Genomic DNA, 24,603 nt, shown 5'->3' on the forward strand with positions numbered 1-24,603 from the left:
TTTCACAGATTGGTTACAAAATAGGATGAGGGAGTCATATGAGAGGTACAAAGAAAAGAAAAGAGAAGTAAAGCAAAAGGTAAAGGTTGCAAAGAGGAGAGCAGATGTGAAATGGGGTAAGAGTTTGACAGAAAATTTTGAAAGTAATAAAAAGATGTTTTGGAAAGAAATTAAGAGAGGAAGAGGAGGCAAATCAAGTAGAGAAGAAAAGATAAATGGTGCAAATGGAGAGATGATAATGGAAGAGAAGGCAGTAAGGGGAAGATGGGCAGAATATTTTAGGGAGTTGCTAAATGTGAAGGAGGATAGGGAAGGAAAGATAGTTGCAGTGGGAAATGCGAAGAAAATGACCATGATGAGTGAGGAGAATGGAGGAGAAATAAGGAAGGATGAGGTGAAGGCAGTTGTTAAGATGATGAAAGCAGGTAAGGCATCTGGTCTGGATGGATGCCATGCAGAATGTCTGAAATAAGGAGGTACAGTGATGGTGGACTGGTTGGTGAGGTTATTTAATGTTGCTGGAGAGAGGGTAGAGTGCCGGAGGACTGGAGGAGTGTCTGTATAGTTCCTCTTTACAAGGGAAAAGGGGACAAGTGTGAATGTAGTAGTTTCAGAGGGATTAGCTTGTTAAGTGTAGTTGGGAAGGCTTATGGGAGGATCTTAATTGAGATGATTAGGAGAGGAACAGAAGGAGTAATTGGTGAGGAACAGTGTGGATTTAGGACAGGTAGAGGTTGTGTAGATCAGATCTTTGTGGTAAGACAGATATGTGAGAAAGCTATAGGAAAGGGGTAGGATGTTTTTTGGGTTTTTATGGATCTGGAAAAGGCTTAGGATAGGAGATATACAGGATAGGAGGAAAGCTTCTGGGAGCTGTCAAGAGTTTTTATGAGAGTAGTAGAGCTTGTGTCAGGATTGGAAATAGAGAGAGTGAGTAGTTCAAGGTAAAGGTGGGACTTCGTCAAGGATGTGTTATGTCACCCTGGCTGTTCAACTTATACATGGATGGGGTGGTGCAAGAGGTAAATGCAAGGGTAGTGGGTCAGGGGTTGGAGATGGTTAAAGAAAATGGAGAAAAGTGGGAGGTGAGCCAGCTGTTGTATGCGGACGACACTGCGCTTGTGGCAGGATCGGAGGAGGGATTGAGGAAGTTGGTGGCAGAGTTTGGAAGAGTATGTGATAGAAGAAAGCTAAAGATAAATGTAGGTAAAAGTAAGGTGATGAGATGTACAAGGGGTGAAAGTGGCAGCAGACTGGAAGTGAGCATTAAGGGAGAGCAACTGGAGGAAGTGGATAGTTTTAGATACTTGGGTGCAAATGTGGCAGGGAAAGGTGGAGTGAAGGTGGAGGTAGAATGTAGATTGAGAGAAGTGAGTAAATGCCTTGTTGGTTTAAAGAGTGTTATGAGGAATAGACATTTGGGAATGGATGCTAAGAGGAGACTGTATGAAGGAGTGATTGTGCCAACAGCACTGTATGGGCCAGAAACATGGAACATAAGAGAAGAAGAGAGAAGGAGTTTGAATGTGTTTGAGATGAGGTGTCTGAGAAGTATGATGGGGGTTACTAGGCTTGATAGAGTGAGAAATGAGGAGGTGAGGAGAACAGGGGTGGAAAAGGAGCTGGGAGATAGGGTTGATGAAAGAGTATTAGGATGGTTTGGACACATGGAAAGAATGAGTGAAGAAAGACTAGTAAAAGAGGTATGGAAGGTAGATGTGGAGGGAGTGAACATGAGGGGACACCCTAGGATGAGGTGGATGGATGGGGTGAAGGGGGCTTTGGGGAAGAGGGGAATGTCTGTTGAGGAAGGACGGGAGAGGACAGAAGACAGGGGTGAATGGAGAATGGTTGTATATGGATGATGTTGTGATTGCATGAGGTGGAATGGGCGGGGGGATGGTGGTTGAGGGAGCATGTGTGAGCAAAATTTGACGCAGCCCGAAGGGATTTCTCCCCGTCCTCTCCTTTTATGCAATGGGGGGACGGAGAGGGGGGGGGGTCGCCGATTTAATGAAGCAGCCTTGCTGTGGATGTGCTGTGTCTTGCAACACTGACCCAGGGCAGTGGACAAGGTGCAGGGATGACCTGTCATCCAGGAGGTGCTCAGATAAGAGGGAGGGTGGAGAGGTGTGGAGTGTAGTCAGGGATGGAATGGGTGGAAATGATTTTATGCCTTTCTCTTTTTGGCTACCTCCCTAGTAAGGGGGAAAATGCCTTGGCATATGTATATGTATATATATAAATATATATTTATTTATATATATATATATATATATATATATATATATATATATATATATGTATATATATATATTTATATACAGTATATGTATATATATATATATATATATATATATATATATATATATATATATATATATATATATATATATATATCATATATATACATACATACACATACCAAAGACTTCTTCCCCCTACATGGGGGACCAAAAGGAAAAAGGCATAGAAACCACTCCCACCCATTCCATTTCCTTTATATTCCACTCCCCTCCACCCTCCCTCTTATCTTGGCACCTCCTGGATGACGGGTCATCCCTGCATCCTGTTCACTGCCCTGGGTCAGAAGCAGTGTCACAAGACACAGCACATCCACAGCAAGGCCACTTCATAAATTTGGCAACCCCCCCTCTCCATCCCCCATGCAGAAAAGGAGAAGACGGGGAGAAATCTCTTCGGGCTGTGTCAAATCTTTTCTCATACATACTTCCTCACCCCCCATCCCCCATCCATTCCCCCTCATGCACCACTGCATCATCTATACACAACCCCTCTCCATTCACCCCTATCTTCTGTCCTCTCCCGTCCTTCCTCCACAGACATTCCTCTCTTTTGTAATGCCCCTTTCACCCCATTCATCCATCTCATCCTAGGATGCCCCCTCATATTAACTCCTTCCATCTCTGCCTTCCACACTTCTTTTACTAATCTTTCTTCATTCATTCTTTCCATGTGTCCAAACCATCCTAAAACTCTTTCATCAACCCTATCTCCCAGTTCCCTTTCCACCCCTGTTCTCCTCCTCACCTCCTCTCTCACTCTATCCAGCCTAGTAACCCCTATCATACTTCTCAGACATTTCATCTCAAACACATTCAAACTCCTTCTCTCTTCCACTCTCATGTTCCATGTTTCTGCCCCGTACAGTGCTGTTGGCACAATCACTCCTTCATATAACCTCCTTTTAGCATCCATTCCCAGATGTCTATTTCTCTTTACACTTTTTAATCCACCAAGGCATTGACTCGCTTCTCTCAATCTACATTCTCCCTCCACCCCCACTCCTCCCTTTCCTGCCACATTTGCACCCAAGTATCTAAAACTATCCACTTCCTCCAGTCTTTCACCCTTTATGCTCACTTCCAGCCTGCTGTCACTCTCTCCCCTTGTACATCTCATCACCTTACTTTTGCCCACATTTATCTTCAGCTTCCTTCTTTCACACACCTTCTCAAACTCTGTCACTAACTTCCTCAATCCCTTCTCTGATCCTCCCACAAGCGCAGTGTTATCAGCAAACAACAACTGGCTCACCTCCCACTTTTCTCCATTTTCTTTAATCATCTCCAATCCCTGACCCACTACCCTTGCATTCACCTCTTGCACCACCCCATCCATGTAAAGATTGAACAGCCAGGGTGACATAACACATCCCTGACGAAGTCCCACCTTTACCTCAAACCATTCACTCTCTCCATTTCTAATCCTAACACAAGCTCTACTACTCTCATAAAAACTCTTGACTGCTCTTAACAGGTTTCCTCCTATCCCATATATCTGCAGTACCTCCTACAGTGCCTTCCTGTCTACCCTGTTGTAAGCCTTTTCCAGATCCATAAAAGCCCAAAAAACATCCTTACCTTTTCCTATAGCTTTCTGATCTACACAACCCTTACCTGTCCTAAACCCACACTGTTCCTCACCAATTATATACATATGAGAGAAATTTGGTAGTGACAGTGACATTAATCTGATAATCTTTATGACAGTCCCATGTAGGATTCAAACCCACTCCTTTTGGCCACCCGTAAGATTACCTTCACAGAGCCTTAACCCACGTCACCACACAGACTTAAAATTTAAGCCTTGTAACCTGAAATCGATCTGATTCCCAAGGATAGGAAAGATCACTAATCTGTGACCCCAGTTCCTGTTTTACACAAGGCCCAAGCCCATTAGTGGAAGTGGGTAAGGATCACAACAAATCCCTTTCATGCTTTCGCCATTGTAACTATGAGAGAAATTTACTAGTGACAGCGACATTGATCTGATAATTTTTATGACAGTCCCATGTAAGATTCAAACCCACTGCTTTCAGTCACCCTTAAGATTACCTTCACAGAGCCTTAACCCACTACACTGTAACCCTAGCTCCTGTTTTACACAAGGCCCAAGCCCACTGGTGGCAGGGGGTAAGGATCGGAACAAATCCCTTTTACGCTTTCACCATTTTCAGTAAGGGGAAGATGGATAGAGTATTTTAGAGTTGTTGGTTGTGAGGGAAAATAGGGATTGATTGATTGTGGCAGTGGGAGGAGCTAAGATAATGACTTTGATGGGAGATGAAAATGGAAGAGATATAAAAAAGATGAGTTACAAGGAGCTTTGAAAATAGTGAGAGCTAGTAAGGCACCTGGATTGGATGGGCATCATGCTGAGTGTCTGAAAAAAGGAGGTAATAAAAGTTATAGTGGATTCCTTAGTGAAGTTGTTTAATGTGTGTCAGGGATGAGAGTGTGTTGGATGACTGGAGGGTTGCATGTGTAGTTCCTTTTTACAAAGGAAAAGGGGCAAAAGTGAATGTAGTACTTTTGGGGAATCCATCTGTTGATTGTATTTGGAAAGGTTTATGGGAGGGTTTTAATTGAGAGGATTAGAAGAACTGAAGGCAAATTGGTGAGTAGCAGTGTAGGTTTAGGAAAGGTAAAGGTTGCATGGATCAAATTTTTGTGGCAAGGCAGATTTATGAGAAGCTTTTGGCAAAAGATAACGGTGTTTTTTGGAACATTGTGGATTTGGAGAAGGTTATGATAGGGTAGACAGGAAAGCACTATGGGAGGTATTGTAGATATAAGGTATTGGGGAAAATTGTCAAGGGCAGTCAAGAGTTTTTTTGAGAGTAGCTGAGCTTGTGTTAGGATTGGAAATGGAGATAATGAGTGACCAGTTTGAGGTTTTGCAGATATATGGTATTGGGGGGAAATTGTTGAGGGCAGTAAAGATTTTTTTTGGGGTATTTGAGCTTGTGTTAGGATTGGAAATGGAGAGAATGAGTGGTTTGAGGTAAAGGTGAGGCTGCATTAGGGCTGTGTCATGTCATCATGGCTGCACAACTTGTACATGGATGGAGTGGTAGGGGTGGTAAATGAGAGGGTGATGGGTAGGGGATTGGAGGTGGTTAGAGATAGTGGAAGGAAGTGGGAGGTTTGCAAGTTGTTGTTTGCAGACAACACTGTGCTTGTGGCAAGGTCAGAGGAGGGCCAAAGGCAGATAGTGACAGAGCTTATGAAGATGTGTGATAAAATGTTGAAAGTAAATGTGGGTTCAAGTAAGGTGATGAAGTGTACTAGGGGAGTGGGTGGTTTTAAGTAATTGGGGTTGCATGTGGCAGGAAATGGAGGAGCGGGGTTGGAGGTAAACTACAGAGTGAAGGAAGCAAGTAAAAGCGTTGGGGGATTGAAGTGTCATGGGAATGAATGCAAAGAGAAAATTATATGAAGGGGTGATTGTGCTTATGACATTGTATGGAGTGGAGACCCGGAATCTAAGTGAGACTGAGAGGAAAAGTTTAAATGTCCTTGATATGAAGTATTTAAAAAATATGGTCAGGTTGACAAGGTTGGATAGTGAGAAATGAGGAGGTGAGGAGGAGGGTGAGGTAGAAAGGGAGCTGGTGGATAGAGCTGATGAAAGCTTATTGGAATGGTTTGGGCACATGGAAAGAATAAGAAAGATTAGCAAAAAGAGTGTAGAAAGGAGAGATGGATGGAGTGATCTTGAGGGAATAACCAAGATGAGATGGATGGATGGGGCAAAAGGGGCTTTGAGTAAGAGGGGAAGTCTACTGAGCAGGAAAGGAAGAAGGGGATCAGTGTGTGTGGAGAATGGTTGTGTATGGATATTTTGATGCAGCTTGAAGGGATTTCTCCCTCTCTTCTCTATTTTCCACACGAGGAGGCAAGGAGGGAGGGTCACAGCGTAAATAAGGAGGGCCTGCTATGGATGTACTGTGTCTTGCTACATTGCTTCTGATCCAGGCATTGGGCAGGAGACAGGGATGACCCTTCATCCATGAAGAACTAAGATGATAGGGAAACAATGAGTGGTGGATGGGAGTGGAATGGGTGGAAGTGGGTGTGTGCCTTGGCTGGCTACCTATAAGGGGAGCGAGGCCCTTGGTATATAGATAGATATGAATAAAAATGTGAACCATTAGTTAAAATTAATATAATAGACAAAAGCCCAAATCTATATACAAGGTGTGTTTCATAGTTATCTTTATCTAAAGATACCAGCAATACTGTTTGCTTGAGAAAAGAGGAAAAGGTTAATCTCTAACCATTATTCATATTATCTAATGGAGTGCTTCTACATGCTTCTTTTATGAGACAACCTTCACTAACCTGGTCTGCTGTAGAACATCTATACACATGACAGTGAGCCAGCAAAAAGTAGAAGAACCGAAGAACAGAATCATGAAACCTGTAAAAGCATGACTTTTGTTAAAAAAACTCTACAGAATATAAGATCATGAAGCACAGCATGAATTAATCCTCTCCATTCACAAGTTTCCCTCAGCTGAGCACAACTGTCTGGCATCAACCACAGCAGATGTATGTCATAAATAGTAATGAAAAGATTGAATAAGATTAGTTTAACCCTTTCACTGTTTAATAATAGCTGACCAATTGGGCCTTTCCCTTTAAAGACATGAAACTTTCCACAAAGCTAGAATACTACAATACAGATTTTTGGTCCTTGATCCACCTGGAATTTCACCATGGCGGAACTGTTATTTTACTTTCCCAGAGTAGATATCAAGTTAGTTGAATTGCCTACACCTACATATTTGGTGTCAAGGAATCCAACAATGGAAATGTTCATATGTGGAGAGCATCTTGAAATCCAATATGGTCACCTCCAAAAGGCTCTTTTTTACTATCAAAGAGCAGTAAGAGATGTCAATACAGTTTTCAATCCTATACCTGTATTTCATGATCTAGGAATACAGTGATGACACATAATGCTAATAAAGATGTAAAAACCATCTTGAAACCCATGGTAGCCACCATCAAAAAAGTGTTTTGCTTAATAGCTTTGAAGGTAGCAAGGATATCAGTGTATTTCTACTGCATGTACCAATACTGTCTGGGAATTATATGGTCACAAAAAATTTAACAAATAGGTGACACCCATCTTAAAATCCGAAATTGCCCCAAACAAGGTTAAGCTTGGCATAAAGGTAATCCATTAATGGATTAGTTTCAATTCTGACAACACACAATAAGTTTTAACTACTACAATGGGTATATGAATATTAAAGTATTATTTATTATTGCTTGAACATCACATACACTACCATTCTTGGAATAATGTGATCACATCAAAATTATACAAATATGTGGCATTGATTACCAAGTTTGCATTGATGCCTGATAAAAATATCAATATAATTCTATTACACCTCTTGCCAGAGGACCCCAAATACTTTCATATGATTATTCTAATTTTTGTTATATTCCAGATCGCATGTGCAAAGCAAAGTACTAGTGTGTGCAGCCTTCTTACAGTAGCAGATTCCAATGCACCCTTTTTTGCATCATCTGCAAACATGTTGGCATAGTTTGCTGTATCTTCCATCATGTCCTTGACATAGACAAGAAACATTGCTGGTGCAAGCACTTAACATTGTGGAACTTTGCTCGCCATCTTGACATCTTAATCCTTCAAAAATAATTCATCCATTTACGTAATTTGCCTCTCAGTCATCTGTGCTCCAGTTTCCAAATAAGTCAACTGTGAGGTACTTTATCAAAAGCCTTTTCTACGTCAAGGTGCACACAGTCCACCCACCCCTGTCTGTCTCGCAGCACATAAACCACTCTTGATTTAAAGTTTAAAACATTCAACACACAGCCTTCCAGAACTGAAGCCAAATTTAATGGCTGTCAGAATGTTCATCTCTTCAAGATATTTGATCCACTGATCTTTCACAATCCTTTTACATAATTTCACTATTGTGCTTGTCAAGGATACCAGCCTGTAATTTAGCAGTGTCTCCATACTTACACCTTTGTGAACTGGTACCACATTTGCCCTTTTCCAATCAAGCAGCACTATCCCTTCTTTCAATGAACAATAAGACTGTGAATCTCGTCCAGTAGTTGTTCTCTATATTCTAAGTATTCAATTTGAGATCCCATTAGGTCCTAAACCTTTTTGCACATACAATGATTGCAAAAGATTGAGCACTTCCCTCACTTCTGCATTTATATATTCTAAACCTGACTTTTTGCTCCCTTCACTTTTCTCCAAAAAATTGCTCTCTATTGTGAAGACTGATTGGAAACTTTCATTCATTATTTCTGCCATAGCTAAGGCCTGTTCAAAGACCTCCACACACTTTCAACTTGATTATTTCTGTGTCTCAATTCACCATTTATAAACCAGTAAAACAGTTTTGTATCATCTTTGCATTTATCTACTACACCTCTTATTTGCTTTCTTCTTCCCTGTGAACTTTTGTAGTTATTTCTAGTTTGTAAGCTTCTTTTGTTTTATTGTTTCTTCTCTTCCTCCATTTTCCCTAAGCCACATCCTTAGCCTTCTTTACAATCTTACACATTTTCTTAAACCAGTCCTATTTCTGCTTCTTACCCCCACTAATCTTTGGCACATGTTTGTTCACTCCCAGGTTGTCAATGTCAAGAAAGATTTCCCATTTCCTCCTTATTCCCATTGTGTTCATGAATTCCTCCCAGTTTGCTTCTTGTTATTTTTTCAGCCCTAAGTAATCTGCTTTCCCAAAATTGAGTCTTCCTTGCCTGTGCAACTCATTCTTTGGCTCTATTTCCTCATCCTCCAACTGAAATATAATTGCTGCATATACGGTAGGCTCCTTGAAGACGAATTATCACACATTAAAAACATTCAAAATTTTGAAATACCCAGGAGGCCTAATTAATAATACAAAACACAAAGCATAGAAAATCCACGAAAAATCAAACGCCCAGACCAACGGACCAAATGTCCAGGCATCCAGGTCAAATGACCGTGCAGTGACGAAAGATCATTTCACACTATATTTTATAACTGTACCTAATTCTGAAAACACCGAGGATATTGATCAATATTTATTCAAAGGTGAGATAGACATTGCCAAGGCATCCTCTAATAAAATAGGAAATATATCTAAAGACCACACTAATAATCACAACAACCTCAGTGTGATTTATCGCATTCCTTGTAGCGGCTGTCCCTTAGCATACATCGCTAAATCAGGTCGAGGGATTGAAAAGAGATTGAGTGAACACAAAAATGATGTAAGAGCACACAGGACATCCAACTCCCTTGTTTGCCACATCGAACATTGTAATAACCTACCTGATTGGAACAAAGTCGAGATTTTACATAAGGGATTACAAAAGAAAATGAGAAAGACAGAGGAAGCTGTACATATTATCCGAGTAAACAACAACGATAGAGAAGGGTTTATATGCCTTTCCAAAGCAGCTAGTCTCTTAATAATTATCACGGCAGCAGTTGGAATTATCGCCACAAGCTGGCGCAATCCTCAGTGTAACGTCACAAGCTGACGTAAGTATTCATCAACCAGATTACTTTTATTAGTTCTAGAAAATCTGCCTACAGCGGAACCGGAGAAAAAAGTAGGTCGTCGAAGCCACTTCTGTCGTCCGGAATTCTCGCAACCTAGTCCCATACCGGGATTGGATCTATCCTGCGGTAAGCACCCTACCTTCTTTGTTCCTCGATTAAGTCCTGCCTTTGTTGTAATAGACTAATTTTGAACATAAAATCCTTTGCAGTGCAATAACCGGAATAATTGCATAATCGGTGTTATCCTTTATCTGTGCAATCCAAATGTTCTTCGGTCTAGACACTTTGGGACCTATAGGCCTATTACTACTAAAGTCAGTGAGTTGATGTATAATTTCAAACTTAGACCTAGCCAGGCATTTCAATTTTTATTTTTTATTTTTTCATCCTCGGTTTAACATTTGAATTCCCTTTTGTTAAATTTTACATCACACGCTACGCCACACGCTACGTCACACGTCACGTCAGTTTTACGTCGCGTTCTCCTCTCGATCTCAGTCTAACCCACTTAGTGATTTCAATCTTTGGTTCATGTTCTTGCCGATTGTTTTACTATTATTAGGCCTGAACGTTTACGCTAATTTCGATTTCCAGCTTGGAGCCACGGGATTCCGGTCTTACTTATCCGACGAATCCACCTTCCGGGATCTCCAGCCTGCTTTCTCCGTCACCTCGTTACAAGACAATTTTCAATCTTTTATGAAATCTCTTGTTAACACCATTAAGAATTATATATATATATATTTTGTTCATACATGCTATTTTCTTGTTCCTCCTTTCTATACTTTGTACCTCATCCATATTGCGACCGAGTGGTCCTCGATCATGACAGAACTGGCGCCCAGAACTCTGTAAAAGTACATATTATCGCTCCAGTGGGTCTATAATGACCTAGTATTCTTTCAATCTCCTCCCACTGTGCCTATCCGAGCCTCGCGACGATTCAACTCGTCGCCGTCACACATATATATACATATATGTATATATACATATACATATATGTATATATATATATATATATATACATATATATGTGTGTATATATATTTTTATATATATATATATATATATATATATATATATATATATATATATACATATACCAAGGCTTTTTTCTCCTTACAAGGGAGGTAGCCAAAAAGGAAAAGGCATAAAATAATTCCCACCCATTCCATCCCTGAAAACACTCCACACCCCTCCACCCTTCTTATATACATACATACATATATAGAGCTGGGTTGAACGCAAACTTTCGTGTATGTGTATGAACTCGAGCATACAGATATATATAAGAAAACTTGCGCTTAACTTATAGCTCTCTTGATGGTGTATTGGTTTAAGTCACTCGGCACTTGTAACGTTCTCGCCGCATGGGTTTGAGTCCTTGGGCGTCCCTCGTTACAATTTCTGCATGCGCCTATATGGCTTAGAATTAAAGTGCATTGTGGTTGATAAAACATATATATATATATATATGTATGTATATATATGTATATATATGTATATATATATATATACACATATATGTATATATATATACATATATATATATATATATATATGTATATACATATATATATATATATATATATATATATGCAATAAAACAATAGGAACGTGTGTTCACAAATGGGTAACCATTAGGAAAAGTAAACTAACGAAGCAGAGCGATTTCGTATAATTACATCTTCAGTGCTGATACACAGAAGGAATTATAAAATGAAAAAACAAGGTACAGAGTATATGACTGGAGACATGAAGAGGGAATTCGGAGAGGTAGTGGAAAAAATACACGTGACAAGTATGGGACAATTGCTCATAACTGGTATATTACAATTTAAATAATTTTGGAATTTCATGGCAAATATAACTATCTAATTTGTACAAACCTTGATGGAAATTAACATTTTAGTAAGGGAATAAAAAAAGTATTGAAAATGTCACAAGGAAATTTTTAGATAAAATTTCCATAGGAATCGTAATACGTAATGTATCACCAATGGATTTAAATAATGCGAATTAATATATTTGTAGCGGTTGTAATGAAATGTAATGTAATATAATGTAATGTAATGCGTAATTTATAAATGTGCATTTACCAATGCCTATCCTACAGCGCAACAAGCTCCATACGCCAATGCGTCCGAGCCACACCGAAAGTGGAAAAGAGCAGTTAAAGTGTGGGTTGTTTAAGAAAAGAAATATTGAACGTATTTTTTGTTAGATATGACAATTATATGCATCCCAGTTATCCTGTAGGAAGTAATCAAATTACTGGAAAGCAATGAGCAGAATATTGGAGGCCTTGGAGTGTGGCCAAAAAAGTCAACCAATTCTGCTCGGGGATGAGAATTCCCGTTTATTGCAATGAACTACTTCACCGGGGCAACACTCTTAAGTTGAATCACATCGTTTAGCGTTAACTACAACAAGCTATATTTATCCCGTCACCGTGTTGATGTGCAACTGCCCAGAAGCCAACAAGCAAACAAACAAACAAACACCTACGATGCTTACCTCGCATTCTGTGGCCTTGAGCCGAGGCTCATTCTAGGAAGACGAGCTTTTCTCTCGAAATATCTATGTAAATGTTCTTTAACCTTTTCTGTGACTGATAACGGAGTCAACATTTTTTTATATAGGAGAGTACACCGAGAGAGAAGTAATTTCCTTAGTAACTAAGGACCAAATGGACACAATGACATATACCTAAATATGCAGTTGTTCACACACCCACATAGCAAGCATCGTAGGTGTTTGTTTGTTTGTATGTTTGCAATTCGGCCTCGCAACAGGAATAGTGCACGCAGAATATACATCACCAAGTACAGTATGCCAAATACAACAACATACTCTCATGGAACTTGAATGTTCGACAGACGAAACGAACTGAATTATTACAATATCTACATATCACCGGTGAGAAATGTAGTAACACATTTATAAATCACAACTAACACCACAGTCGGAAAAAAAGTTGAATAAGCGAGTCTATATTTCGACTGATAACTGCATAGATTATCTTCCCACTATGAATATTTCTAATGGTCAATGGACCCCAAACATAATCTCAGGGTTGTTTATTACAATCAAATTGTTATAGGCATCCCTCTCCCCACTGACTCGACCTCATGTCATCCTCAGGTCACTAGATAGTGAGGAAAGTTGTATTTACTACTTCCCTAGTTCCTTTTCTTTCGTAAGAGGTTGCTGATAAAGATGGCATCTTCCTCCCACTTTGTACAACTGAAGAGGATTGCAGTTAGCGGTCGAAATATAGACTCGCTTATTCAACTCTTTTTTTTTTTCCACTGTGGTAATAGTTGACATATACAAATATAATACATAAATAGATAAATGAATGAATAAGTAATAACAATGATGACCATAATAATGATAATAATAATGATAACAATAACGATGATGATGATGTGGTGACGCGCCGCTGGTCAGCCAATCAGGAACTTGGAAAGCTCCCCACGTTCCCGCCAGCCTCCTTAAAAGGTCGGCGTTTCGCCGAGATGAGCACATTTCCTAGAGATTCAGATTCAGATGAGATATATCTCCTTTGCTGCTGCCGGCCGACCTCTTCGTTGACGTCGGCAGACGGGTTTACACCGCCCGCCTGCCCCCCCCCCCCCACCCCTCGCATCGCCACTGGATCAATTCTACAGGATTTCAAACCCAACCTGGGGAAAAGCAGGCTACTCAGGCCCCACCTGTGACTTAACAGGAACGCGCTCTACACACGGGAAGTGAACTCTACTCACTTCCCGTAAGATACACACACACACCTCTCTCGAACATAGCCACGCCTCACGCACAAACATCTACACTTACTTTTTCTTCGACTAAAATTCGCTTCCTTTCTAACTTTCTCCTATACTACATCTTCTCATTTCAGTTTACTTCCCACTAAAGATTTTTCCGTTTTTCCACCTTTCTCTACTACTACGCCTCCTACCATTTTCTAAACTTTTGTTGGTGATCCTAATCCTAATCCCGGCGTCGGCGCCCCTGTCTAAGCTCCCAGTCCCTTTCTCCCAAGCCACGACCACCAACTGCCCCAAATCGCTCGCTAATTCGCCCGGTGGCAATAGCCCTCTTTTATACGCTACTATCTTTTCATTTTCTCACAGACATTCTTCCCCTCCCACAAAAACCGATCCCGCACAAGCGGATGGTCTTTCCTAGGCATTCAGATGAACAGATGTAGTGACCTCATTCCCGACGAGACTGTTGATCTCTCTCAGTTAGATGAAGATGATCCCTTTATCTACCCCCATCCTTTTGGAGGAGGTAAAGGGGGTTATCTCGGCTTTAAAACTAAAATCATCTGGCCCCTCAGGCATCGATGCACACATACTCAAACGTATGCCAGACAACATAATCTCACACATGACGACACTATACAATAGCTCACTAGCATCTGGGTACTTCCCACAGCTTTTCAAAGCCTCACATACCATCTTCATTCCCAAACCCCAGAAACCCGTCTCCGCCCCCTTTTCATACCAGCCAATCTCCCTTTTGGAGTACTTTGGTAAGGTGTTTGAGCACGTCTTCTGCCGCCGCCTGTACGGGTAACTGGAGACGGAGAATGTCCTAAGGGACTGCCAGTTTGGTTTTCGGCCGAAACGCAGTGCAGACGACGTACCCATGATCACTCAATGGGCTCAAAGACCGCCAGACGGTCCTCTGGTAATGCCATTTTGGTTTGTAAGGATGTGGAGAAGACATTCGATACTATCTGGCATGAAAGCCCTAAGTACAAATTGTACTACAATTTCGACTTTGCCCTGTCGTTTACAAGGTTGCTATGCAACTACCTGGACGACAGGACAATAAGAATAAAGTGGCGACGCTGTCTTTCCTGAACTTTTATGCCGAAGGCTGGAGTACCGCAAGGGTCAGTCCTTGCCCCCACTCTGTACAATCTATGTTCGAATGATCTGCCAGAGCCGGTTTACCCACGCAATCAGGCTCTTACTATTTAGTATGCGGACGGCACTAATCACATCAGCAGACATAAAACACGGCAGGGAGCTTTACATGTAATCCAGGACATACTAGACGGGGTACACGCATGAGAGCAAGTGCATCGCGTCGAAATGCAAAACTGTACACCTCCACTGCAAGAAAACCAACAGATCAATCACAAACACTCCTTAAGATAAACAACACAAACATCCCAGTGAAGGACCATACCTGTGTGCTGGGTAGAACACTTGATAGTGGCCTTACCTGGACCCCACACTTCCGCAAAGAGGGAGCGAAGGCTAGGGCTGTGCTGGGAAAGCTAAGACGCTTCAAACCTGCAACACTGACTACCAAACGTCGATTGTACCTAGCCCTCGTCAGACTGATTCTGTGCCAGTCCCCGGGACTAAGCCAGCTGATATGTCCCACTAATAACTACGAGCATCAGAAGGTTCAGAATGCCGCTGTCAAGTTCATCACGGGTTTGCGATGGAGCGACTTCAGAACTACTGAGTCTCTACACCGAATTTCCAACATCCGTCCACTCAACCAACACAAACACAAACTTCACTCAAGACACCTAGAAAAACTGCACGACAGACACAAACACCTGATACAACACATTACACCTAGACCACACCGTACAGACTATCTGTCAGCTGCGCCCGTCCCACGTGCGGTGTACACGATAAGACGTGTATAACCGTACCTATTAATAATACACCCCTTCACCAGCTTTGACTGGTGATAGCAATAATAATGAAATAATAATAATATTGCATGTAGCCCATTAATTGACAGGCTACAAGCATGCACAAACAACTCTGACCCAATCTGGGGAAAAGCAGGAGAGCTCATGCCTTACCTGGGACTAATCAGGACCGCGCTCTGGACGCGGGAAGTGAACTCTACTCACTTCCCGTAAGATACACACACACATCTCTCACGAACATACCCACGACCCACGCACAAACATCTACACTTACTTTTTCTTCGACTAAAATTTGCTTCCTTTCGAACTTTCTCTTATACTACATCTTCTCATTTCAGTTTACCTCCCTCTAAAGATGATTCCGTTTTTCCACCTTTCTCTCCTACTACGCCTCCTACCATTTTCTAAACTTTTGGTGATTTTAATCTGTTCTTAATCCCGGCGTTCGGCGCCGCCGTCCAAGCTCCCAGTCCATTTCTCCCGAGCCACGACCACCGGCAGCCCCTAATCGCTCGATAAATCGCCCGGTGGCAAAAGCCCTCTTTTATACACTACTTTTTTCATTTTCTTACAGACATTCTCTCCCTCCCACAAAAACCGATCCCGCGCAAGCGGTTGGTCTTTTCTTGCAAGTCGCAAGTCGCAGATCTCTCCCGACTTCTCTACCGAGTTCTCTCCCGGGCTCAACTCCAAACAGCAGTTCTCCACAGCAAGCTGCCTCGGGACCAGTTCTCCCCAGCAAGCCGCCTCGGGACCAGTTCTCCCCAGCAAGCCGCCTCGGGACCAGTCCTCCTCTCCAGCAAGCTGCCTCAGGACCAGTTCGCTCCAGCAAGTCGTCTCATTCCCTCCTGTGTGTGGCTCTTGGCCCACAGCCACGACGTTTGATGAGGCCTTCACTCCAGACCTTCTCCCAACCAAGATCTATATATAGACTTTGCTCCCAACGAGACTACATCCGTTCCCTCCGAACATATTAACCATTAAACCCTAGTTTTAGTGTGATTGTGAGTCTCATTTTCCCTGGCTTGTCCATGCCAAACCCACCACGACAATGTTAATTATAATGTTAAACAAACGAAACGAACTGAACGATTGCTACGTCAACAAACAATAAATAGAGAAATAAATAAATGAACAAGTAATAATGATAATGATGATAATAATGATAATTATAATCAAAATAATTTAATACTACTACTACTAATAACAATAATAATAATGATAATAATAATAAATAATAATAATGATGATAATAATAAATAATAATGATAATAATAATAATGATAATGATAATAATAATAGGGAACCAGGCACACATCGTCATATACGGTTCACAAAAAAAAAATGAAAGTCGAAAACAACGCACATATAAATGCAATTATAAACGGAAAAAAAGTACAACTTAATAACTATATTTGAAGACTACTGTAGATAGCAGCGACACTAGGGTGACCTTTAGGGAGGACACTCCTCCTTTTGAGCACTTTGTCCTCCATTCGGCACAACCTCACGCCGGACGTGCATTTGTCCTCCTTTCTTGGGGTATGACAAAAATAAAAAAAAAAATAACTACATAAAAATGAATGAATAACATATAAATAAACAAATAACGTTAGGTATACAATAATGCCGTACAATTAAATTATGTGGGAGTACCTAGGCCAAGGTCAACGTCGGAATTCGGCAACCGAAGTAGACAGGAACTGCACAGGACCAACGTTGTGAACGTGTGATTGCATGATTCAAATCTCACATATTGGGCTGCAGGCCCGAGGTGGCCACGGTGCAGTGTGGTTTGGCAATTAATTTATGAGGTTAAGGAGTCTCAAAATGCCGAAAATAAAGACTTTGTTTAACTCTGACTGGGCTAAAGAGTTTGGATTCATTGCTAAAAGCAGAAAGGATTTCATGGTTTTTTGTACACTGTCGTTGTGATGTGGAGATAGGAGGTATGGTAAAGAATGCAGTTGAACGACATGCAGCCACAGACAAACATAGACTTAACACTAGCAGTTCTGGCACCTCGTCACTGCTATCATTTGTTTCCTCAGCTCGATCATCTCACGATGACAAAATCACAGCTGTAGAACTTTGTAAAGTGAAACATCACCAGTCATAAAGACCTGAGGTGGCCACGGTGCAGTGTGGTTTGGCAATTAATTTATGAGGTTAAGGAGTCTGAAAATGCCGAAAAGAAAGATTTTGGCAATCAAGGTGAGTATACACTCTGTTTTGTTTGTGTTGTAACTTAGTAAGAAATACAGGTATTTTTTCGGTATCATTACAAGTGAAAAATATTTACTTTCAGTTTTTTATCACACACACACACACACACACACACACACACACACACACACACACACACACACACACACTTTCAACGAACGGACGGCTTGACGAACGCTCTGAAGAAAAGTGCAGATTGTGGATACCAACGCAAAGAGAAGTGCCTTTTTGTATTTGCAGGGGGGGGAAATTGCTCGTGAGGCAGTAGGTAAGTAGGAAAAGAGGAGAAGGGGAGGGATTGCTGGGGAAATGGAAGGAAATGAGGATGTGGAGGACTTGGCCCAGGCAGACGGGCGTAAGGTCAACATGAAACGACCACCGGATGACGAAATGGCAAATAAAAATGTAAAGATTAGAAGTATAGAGAGGAGAAATACAGTAGAAAGTGACGAGAATATGTTCCAGGGATTTAAAGAGGGTGGGGGGGACACAACCCCCCCCCCGACTGATAAGACTAGAGGAGAGAGTTGATAAGGTGATCGAGGACTTGGAACATAAGTTAGGTAAGGTAGACTCCATCTTCCAGAGAATTGAAAGATTGGAACAACTAGAGAAGGCTAACAGAAACTTAACTGAAGAAGTAGAGGACCTAAAAAGACAGTTAGGAAATGTAAAGGAGGAGAATGAGAAATTGAAGAAGAATAGTAATGAAAACAGTGAGAAAATAGCTACAGAAGCTAAAAATTGGAGAATAACTCAAGAAGGGAATAAGGTTTCATTCACTGACATAGTCAAACAGCAATTGAAAGAACATAATGAAGACTCAGTTATTAAAGTGATGAGACAGAAGGAGAATATAGTAAGAGAATTAGCTGACAAAAAGAAATGTATAATTATATTAGGAATGGAAGAGAAACATAACCCAGATAGAACCGCAAGAATCAAGGAGGAAAATGAAAGGGTAAGCAGTTTATTAAAATTAGTCCAGGAAGATGAACCAGAAATTATAAAGGAAATTGAGGAAAAATTCAGACTCGGAAAATATAGTACAGATAAGACCAGACCAATTAAGATTAAATTCAGGTCACAAACAACGGCAGAGAAAATTCTATCCAAGACAGGGAAACTAGCAACAAATGATCAATATAAAAAGGTATGGATAAAAAGAGAAATGAATAAGGAGGAAAGAGAGGCAGAAAAGCAGAAAAGAATTGAAGCTAAGGCAAAAAAACGAGGAAAGAACGGAGTCAGAGAAAGAGAGATTCTATTGGAGAGTAGTGAACATGAAAATAAAGCAGTTCGACATACTAAAGAAAAACATAAGGGAAACAGAGAACACAATGGAAGTGGCAGAAAACTAAGAGTGTCTTACACAAATATAGATGGATTGATAACAGGATTGAATGAACTGAATGATTATTTGAAAGAAAAAGAACCGGACATAATGGGAATTGTAGAAACAAAATTAAAAGGCCCACTACCACCCAACAGTGTAGGACATGATACATACAATTATTGGATTAGAAACAGAGAGAAAAAACAAGGGGGTGGAGTTATGTTCCTGACAAAGAAGGATATAAACGTGAAAGGTGTCATATATGGAAAGAATACAGTAGAGATGATTATGATAGAAGTGGAAGACCGAGATAAGAAGAGCAGAAAATTTGTGATCAATTATGTGCCTCCGAAAACAGCCTCATGGGAGGAGAGTGAACATAAAAGTATGTTAGAGGACACAAAGATAGCATTAACTAAAATAATGGAAGACGGAGGAAGAATAGTTATGATGGGCGACTTTAATTGCAAAGAAATCTGCTGGGAAGAAATGACAGTAAAGAGTGGTGATGACTCATGGGGAAATGCTCTACTTGAGATGATTACTGACCATTCAATGACACAATGGATACAAGAGAACACTAGGTATAGAAATGAAGAAGAACCATCGAGGCTAGACTTAATAATTACATCTGAACCTAGAATAGTGGACAAGATTGAATATAAAACACCAATAGGTAAAAGTGACCACATATTGATTGAACTGGAACTTAATGAAGAAAAATATATGAAAAGAAATGAACAATATAGAAAAGGAAGAATGATGTATGAAAAAACAAACTTTGATAAAATAAGAGAATTCTTCCAACAAGAAAACTGGGAAGAAATATACAAAGAAGAAACATCAGTGGAAGAGAAATGGAATATTTTGACAAAAATTTACAAAGAAGGAGTGGAAAAGTATGTCCCAAGACAAAAACAAGAAAAAGAATATGTAAAATGCTGGTACAACAAAAGTTGTAGGGAGTTAAAAGACAAAAGAGACAAAGCCTGGACCGGATGGAAAAAAGACAGAAGACCTGAAAAATGGAAAATATATACTGGTTATAGAAATGAATATGTACAAAAGTGCAGAGAGGAAAAAAGAAAATATGAAAAAGATGTTATAGAAAAGTGTAAAGATCAACCAAAACTATTCTACAGATTTGTAAACAATAAACTGAAAAACAAACAAGACTTGGAGAAATTAAGACAAGGAGGAGTTGAATACACTGAGGAAATGGAAATGGCAGAAATTATGAACAAACATTTTAAATCAGTGTTTACAAGGGAAAATATACAACCTGAAGAGATTGAGTGGAAGGGAAAAAGTCCCCCCTATGGAAGAAATAGAAGTAACGAAGAATGAAATATTGACACACTTGGGTAATTTTGATGTCAGAAAATCGCATGGGCCAGATGAAATAGCAAACTGGATTCTGAAAGAATGTAGGAATGAACTGGCAGACAAAATACATAGCATAATAAGCAGTTCCTTAAAAGAAGGAAAAGTTCCAGAAGATTGGAAAAAAGCAAATATAGTACCTATATATAAAGGAGGAAATAAAGAAGAACCTACCAACTATAGACCAGTCTCTCTAACAAGTACAATAGCAAAAATATGTGAAAGAATTATCAAAAGTAGATGGGTAAAATACTTGGAAAAAAACAACGTACTAAATCCAAGGCAATTTGGATTCAGACAAGGACGATCATGCGTCACCAATTTAATATGTTTCTATTCAAGACTAATAGATATAATACAAGAAAGAGATGGATGGGCTGATTGTGCATTTCTAGACCTAAAAAAAGCTTTTGACAAAGTACCACATAAGAAGTTGCTTAAGAAATTAGAATATGAAGGAGGAATACAAGGTAAATTGCTAAATTGGATGGAAGACTTTTTGCAAGAAAGAAAAATGAGAGTAGTGATAAGAGATCAGCACTCAAAATGGAATGAAGTAATAAGCGGTGTCCCGCAGGGAACAGTTCTGGCCCCAATAATGTTTGCTATATATATTAATGATATGGATGAAGGAATTGAAAGCTATATGAGCTTCTTTGCAGATGATGCAAAATTACTGAAAAGAGTGAAAACTGAAGAGGATTGTGAATCACTACAGAGAGATCTAAATAAAGTACAAGAATGGAGTAGGAAGTGGGAGATGGAGTTCAATACAAAAAAGTGTAGTATAATGGAATTTGGAAAAAGCAAAAACAGAATAACAGGATCATATAATTTGGGAGAAGAAGGAATAAAAAGAGTAGAAAATGAGAGGGACCTGGGAGTCATTGTTATGAATAATATGTCACCTGAGAAACATATAAATAAGATTTTTGGAGAAACTTATAATTTAATAAGAACAATCAAAGTGGCATTTACATACCTGGATGAAGAAATGGTGAGGAAAATCCTAATCACCCTGATAAGACCAAGATTGGAATATGCAGCAACGATATGGTCACCAAGTACAAAAAAATGTATAAAAAAACTTGAAAGAATACAAAGAGCAATTACTAAACTGGCACCAACACTCTCAAAACTATCATATGAAGAGAGACTACAAAAACTTAAACTACAGACACTAGAGCAAAGAAGAGAGAGAGGAGATTTGATAGCTATTTACAGAATCATGAAAGGCATAGAAATTACTGATAGAGAGAATCTGATAAAATGGGATGACAGAAATACAAGAGGACACGGAAAGAAAATAAAAAAAGACAACTATAGAAGAGATTTGAAAAAGAACAGCTTTCCTCACAGAGCAATAGACAGTTGGAACAAGTTAGATGAGAAAGTGGTGTGTGCAAAAACAATACATGAATTTAAAAATAGTTTAGATAAAATGAGATATGAAGACGGGACCTCACGAGCATAGCTCCCCTTCCCGTAAAATACAACTAGGTAAATACAACTAGGTAAATACACACACACACACACACACACACACACATATATATATATATATATATATATATATATATATATATGTGTGTGTGTGTGTGTGTGTGTGTGTGTGTGTATTCACTTGGATCACGTGTTGGACTCGTGATCGACAGCTATTTCCCTCCTGGAAGAGAGCTCAGAGCTCGTAGGTCCGATCTATGGGTAATGCCCACGAGAGTTGGAGTAACACCCCTCAGCGCTGCGATACTGATATTATTTCAGCCCCGGGCGAGGGTCGAACCCGGACCTCCGTAGTGGCAGGCCAGAGCTCTAACCACAGCGCCATGAGAGGTGTGTGTGTGTATTTACCTAGTTGTATTTACCTAGTTGTATTTTACGGGAAGGGGAGCTATGCTCGTGAGGTCCCGTCTTCATATCTCATTTTATCTAAACTATTTTTAAATTCATGTATTGTTTTTGCACACACCACTTTCTCATCTAACTTGTTCCAACTGTCTATTGCTCTGTGAGGAAAGCTGTTCTTTTTCAAATCTCTTCTATAGTTGTCTTTTTTTATTTTCTTTCCGTGTCCTCTTGTATTTCTGTCATCCCATTTTATCAGATTCTCTCTATCAGTAATTTCTATGCCTTTCATGATTCTGTAAATAGCTATCAAATCTCCTCTCTCTCTTCTTTGCTCTAGTGTCTGTAGTTTAAGTTTTTGTAGTCTCTCTTCATATGATAGTTTTGAGAGTGTTGGTGCCAGTTTAGTAATTGCTCTTTGTATTCTTTCAAGTTTTTTTATACATTTTTTTGTACTTGGTGACCATATCGTTGCTGCATATTCCAATCTTGGTCTTATCAGGGTGACTAGGATTTTCCTCACCATTTCTTCATCCAGGTATGTAAATGCCACTTTGATTGTTCTTATTAAATTATAAGTTTCTCCAAAAATCTTATTTATATGTTTCTCAGGTGACATATTATTCATAACAATGACTCCCAGGTCCCTCTCATTTTCTACTCTTTTTATTCCTTCTTCTCCCAAATTATATGATCCTGTTATTCTGTTTTTGCTTTTTCCAAATTCCATTATACTACACTTTTTTGTATTGAACTCCATCTCCCACTTCCTACTCCATTCTTGTACTTTATTTAGATCTCTCTGTAGTGATTCACAATCTTCTTCAGTTTTCACTCTTTTCAGTAATTTTGCATCATCTGCAAAGAAGCTCATATAGCTTTCAATTCCTTCATCCATATCATTAATATATATAGCAAACATTATTGGGGCCAGAACTGTTCCCTGCGGGACACCGCTTATTACTTCATTCCATTTTGAGTGCTGATCTCTTATCACTACTCGCATTTTTCTTTCTTGCAAAAAGTCTTCCATCCAATTTAGCAATTTACCTTGTATTCCTCCTTCATATTCTAATTTCTTAAGCAACTTCTTATGTGGTACTTTGTCAAAAGCTTTTTTTAGGTCTAGAAATGCACAATCAGCCCATCCATCTCTTTCTTGTATTATATCTATTAGCCTTGAATAGAAACATATTAAATTGGTGACGCATGATCGTCCTTGTCTGAATCCAAATTGCCTTGGATTTAGTACGTTGTTTTTTTCCAAGTATTTTACCCATCTACTTTTGATAATTCTTTCACATATTTTTGCTATTGTACTTGTTAGAGAGACTGGTCTATAGTTGGTAGGTTCTTCTTTATTTCCTCCTTTATATATAGGTACTATATTTGCTTTTTTCCAATCTTCTGGAACTTTTCCTTCTTTTAAGGAACTGCTTATTATGCTATGTATTTTGTCTGCCAGTTCATTCCTACATTCTTTCAGAATCCAGTTTGCTATTTCATCTGGCCCATGCGATTTTCTGACATCAAAATTACCCAAGTGTGTCAATATTTCATTCTTCGTTACTTCTATTTCTTCCATAGGGGGGACTTTTTCCTTCCACTCAATCTCTTCAGGTTGTATATTTTCCCTTGTAAACACTGATTTAAAATGTTTGTTCATAATTTCTGCCATTTCCATTTCCTCAGTGTATTCAACTCCCCCTTGTCTTAATTTCTCCAAGTCTTGTTTGTTTTTCAGTTTATTGTTTACAAATCTGTAGAATAGTTTTGGTTGATCTTTACACTTTTCTATAACATCTTTTTCATATTTTCTTTTTTCCTCTCTGCACTTTTGTACATATTCATTTCTATAACCAGTATATATTTTCCATTTTTCAGGTCTTCTGTCTTTTTTCCATCCGGTCCAGGCTTTGTCTCTTTTGTCTTTTAACTCCCTACAACTTTTGTTGTACCAGCATTTTACATATTCTTTTTCTTGTTTTTGTCTTGGGACATACTTTTTCACTCCTTCTTTGTAAATTTTTGTCAAAATATTCCATTTCTCTTCCACTGATGTTTCTTCTTTGTATATTTCTTCCCAGTTTTCTTGTTGGAAGAATTCTCTTATTTTATCAAAGTTTGTTTTTTCATACATCATTCTTCCTTTTCTATATTGTTCATTTCTTTTCATATATTTTTCTTCATTAAGTTCCAGTTCAATCAATATGTGGTCACTTTTACCTATTGGTGTTTTATATTCAATCTTGTCCACTAT

At 39.5% G+C, this 24,603-nt stretch overlaps 1 protein-coding gene across 1 annotated transcript in view; it reads right to left on the reverse strand.

Annotated features, from left to right (window-relative positions):
- The window catches only part of LOC143032121 (uncharacterized), a 70,690-nt gene that overhangs the window by 13,572 nt on the left and 32,515 nt on the right, over positions 1-24,603 (reverse strand). Inside the window, exon 2 of the mRNA XM_076196579.1 lies at positions 6,648-6,726. Coding sequence (XP_076052694.1) covers positions 6,648-6,726 — 79 coding nt within the window. The remainder of the gene's footprint in view (positions 1-6,647; positions 6,727-24,603) is intronic.

Source organism: Oratosquilla oratoria, chromosome 13 (assembly GCF_046742065.1).
Source record: "Oratosquilla oratoria isolate Oo_2021 chromosome 13, ASM4674206v1, whole genome shotgun sequence".
Taxonomy (NCBI): Eukaryota; Metazoa; Arthropoda; class Malacostraca; order Stomatopoda; family Squillidae; genus Oratosquilla; species Oratosquilla oratoria.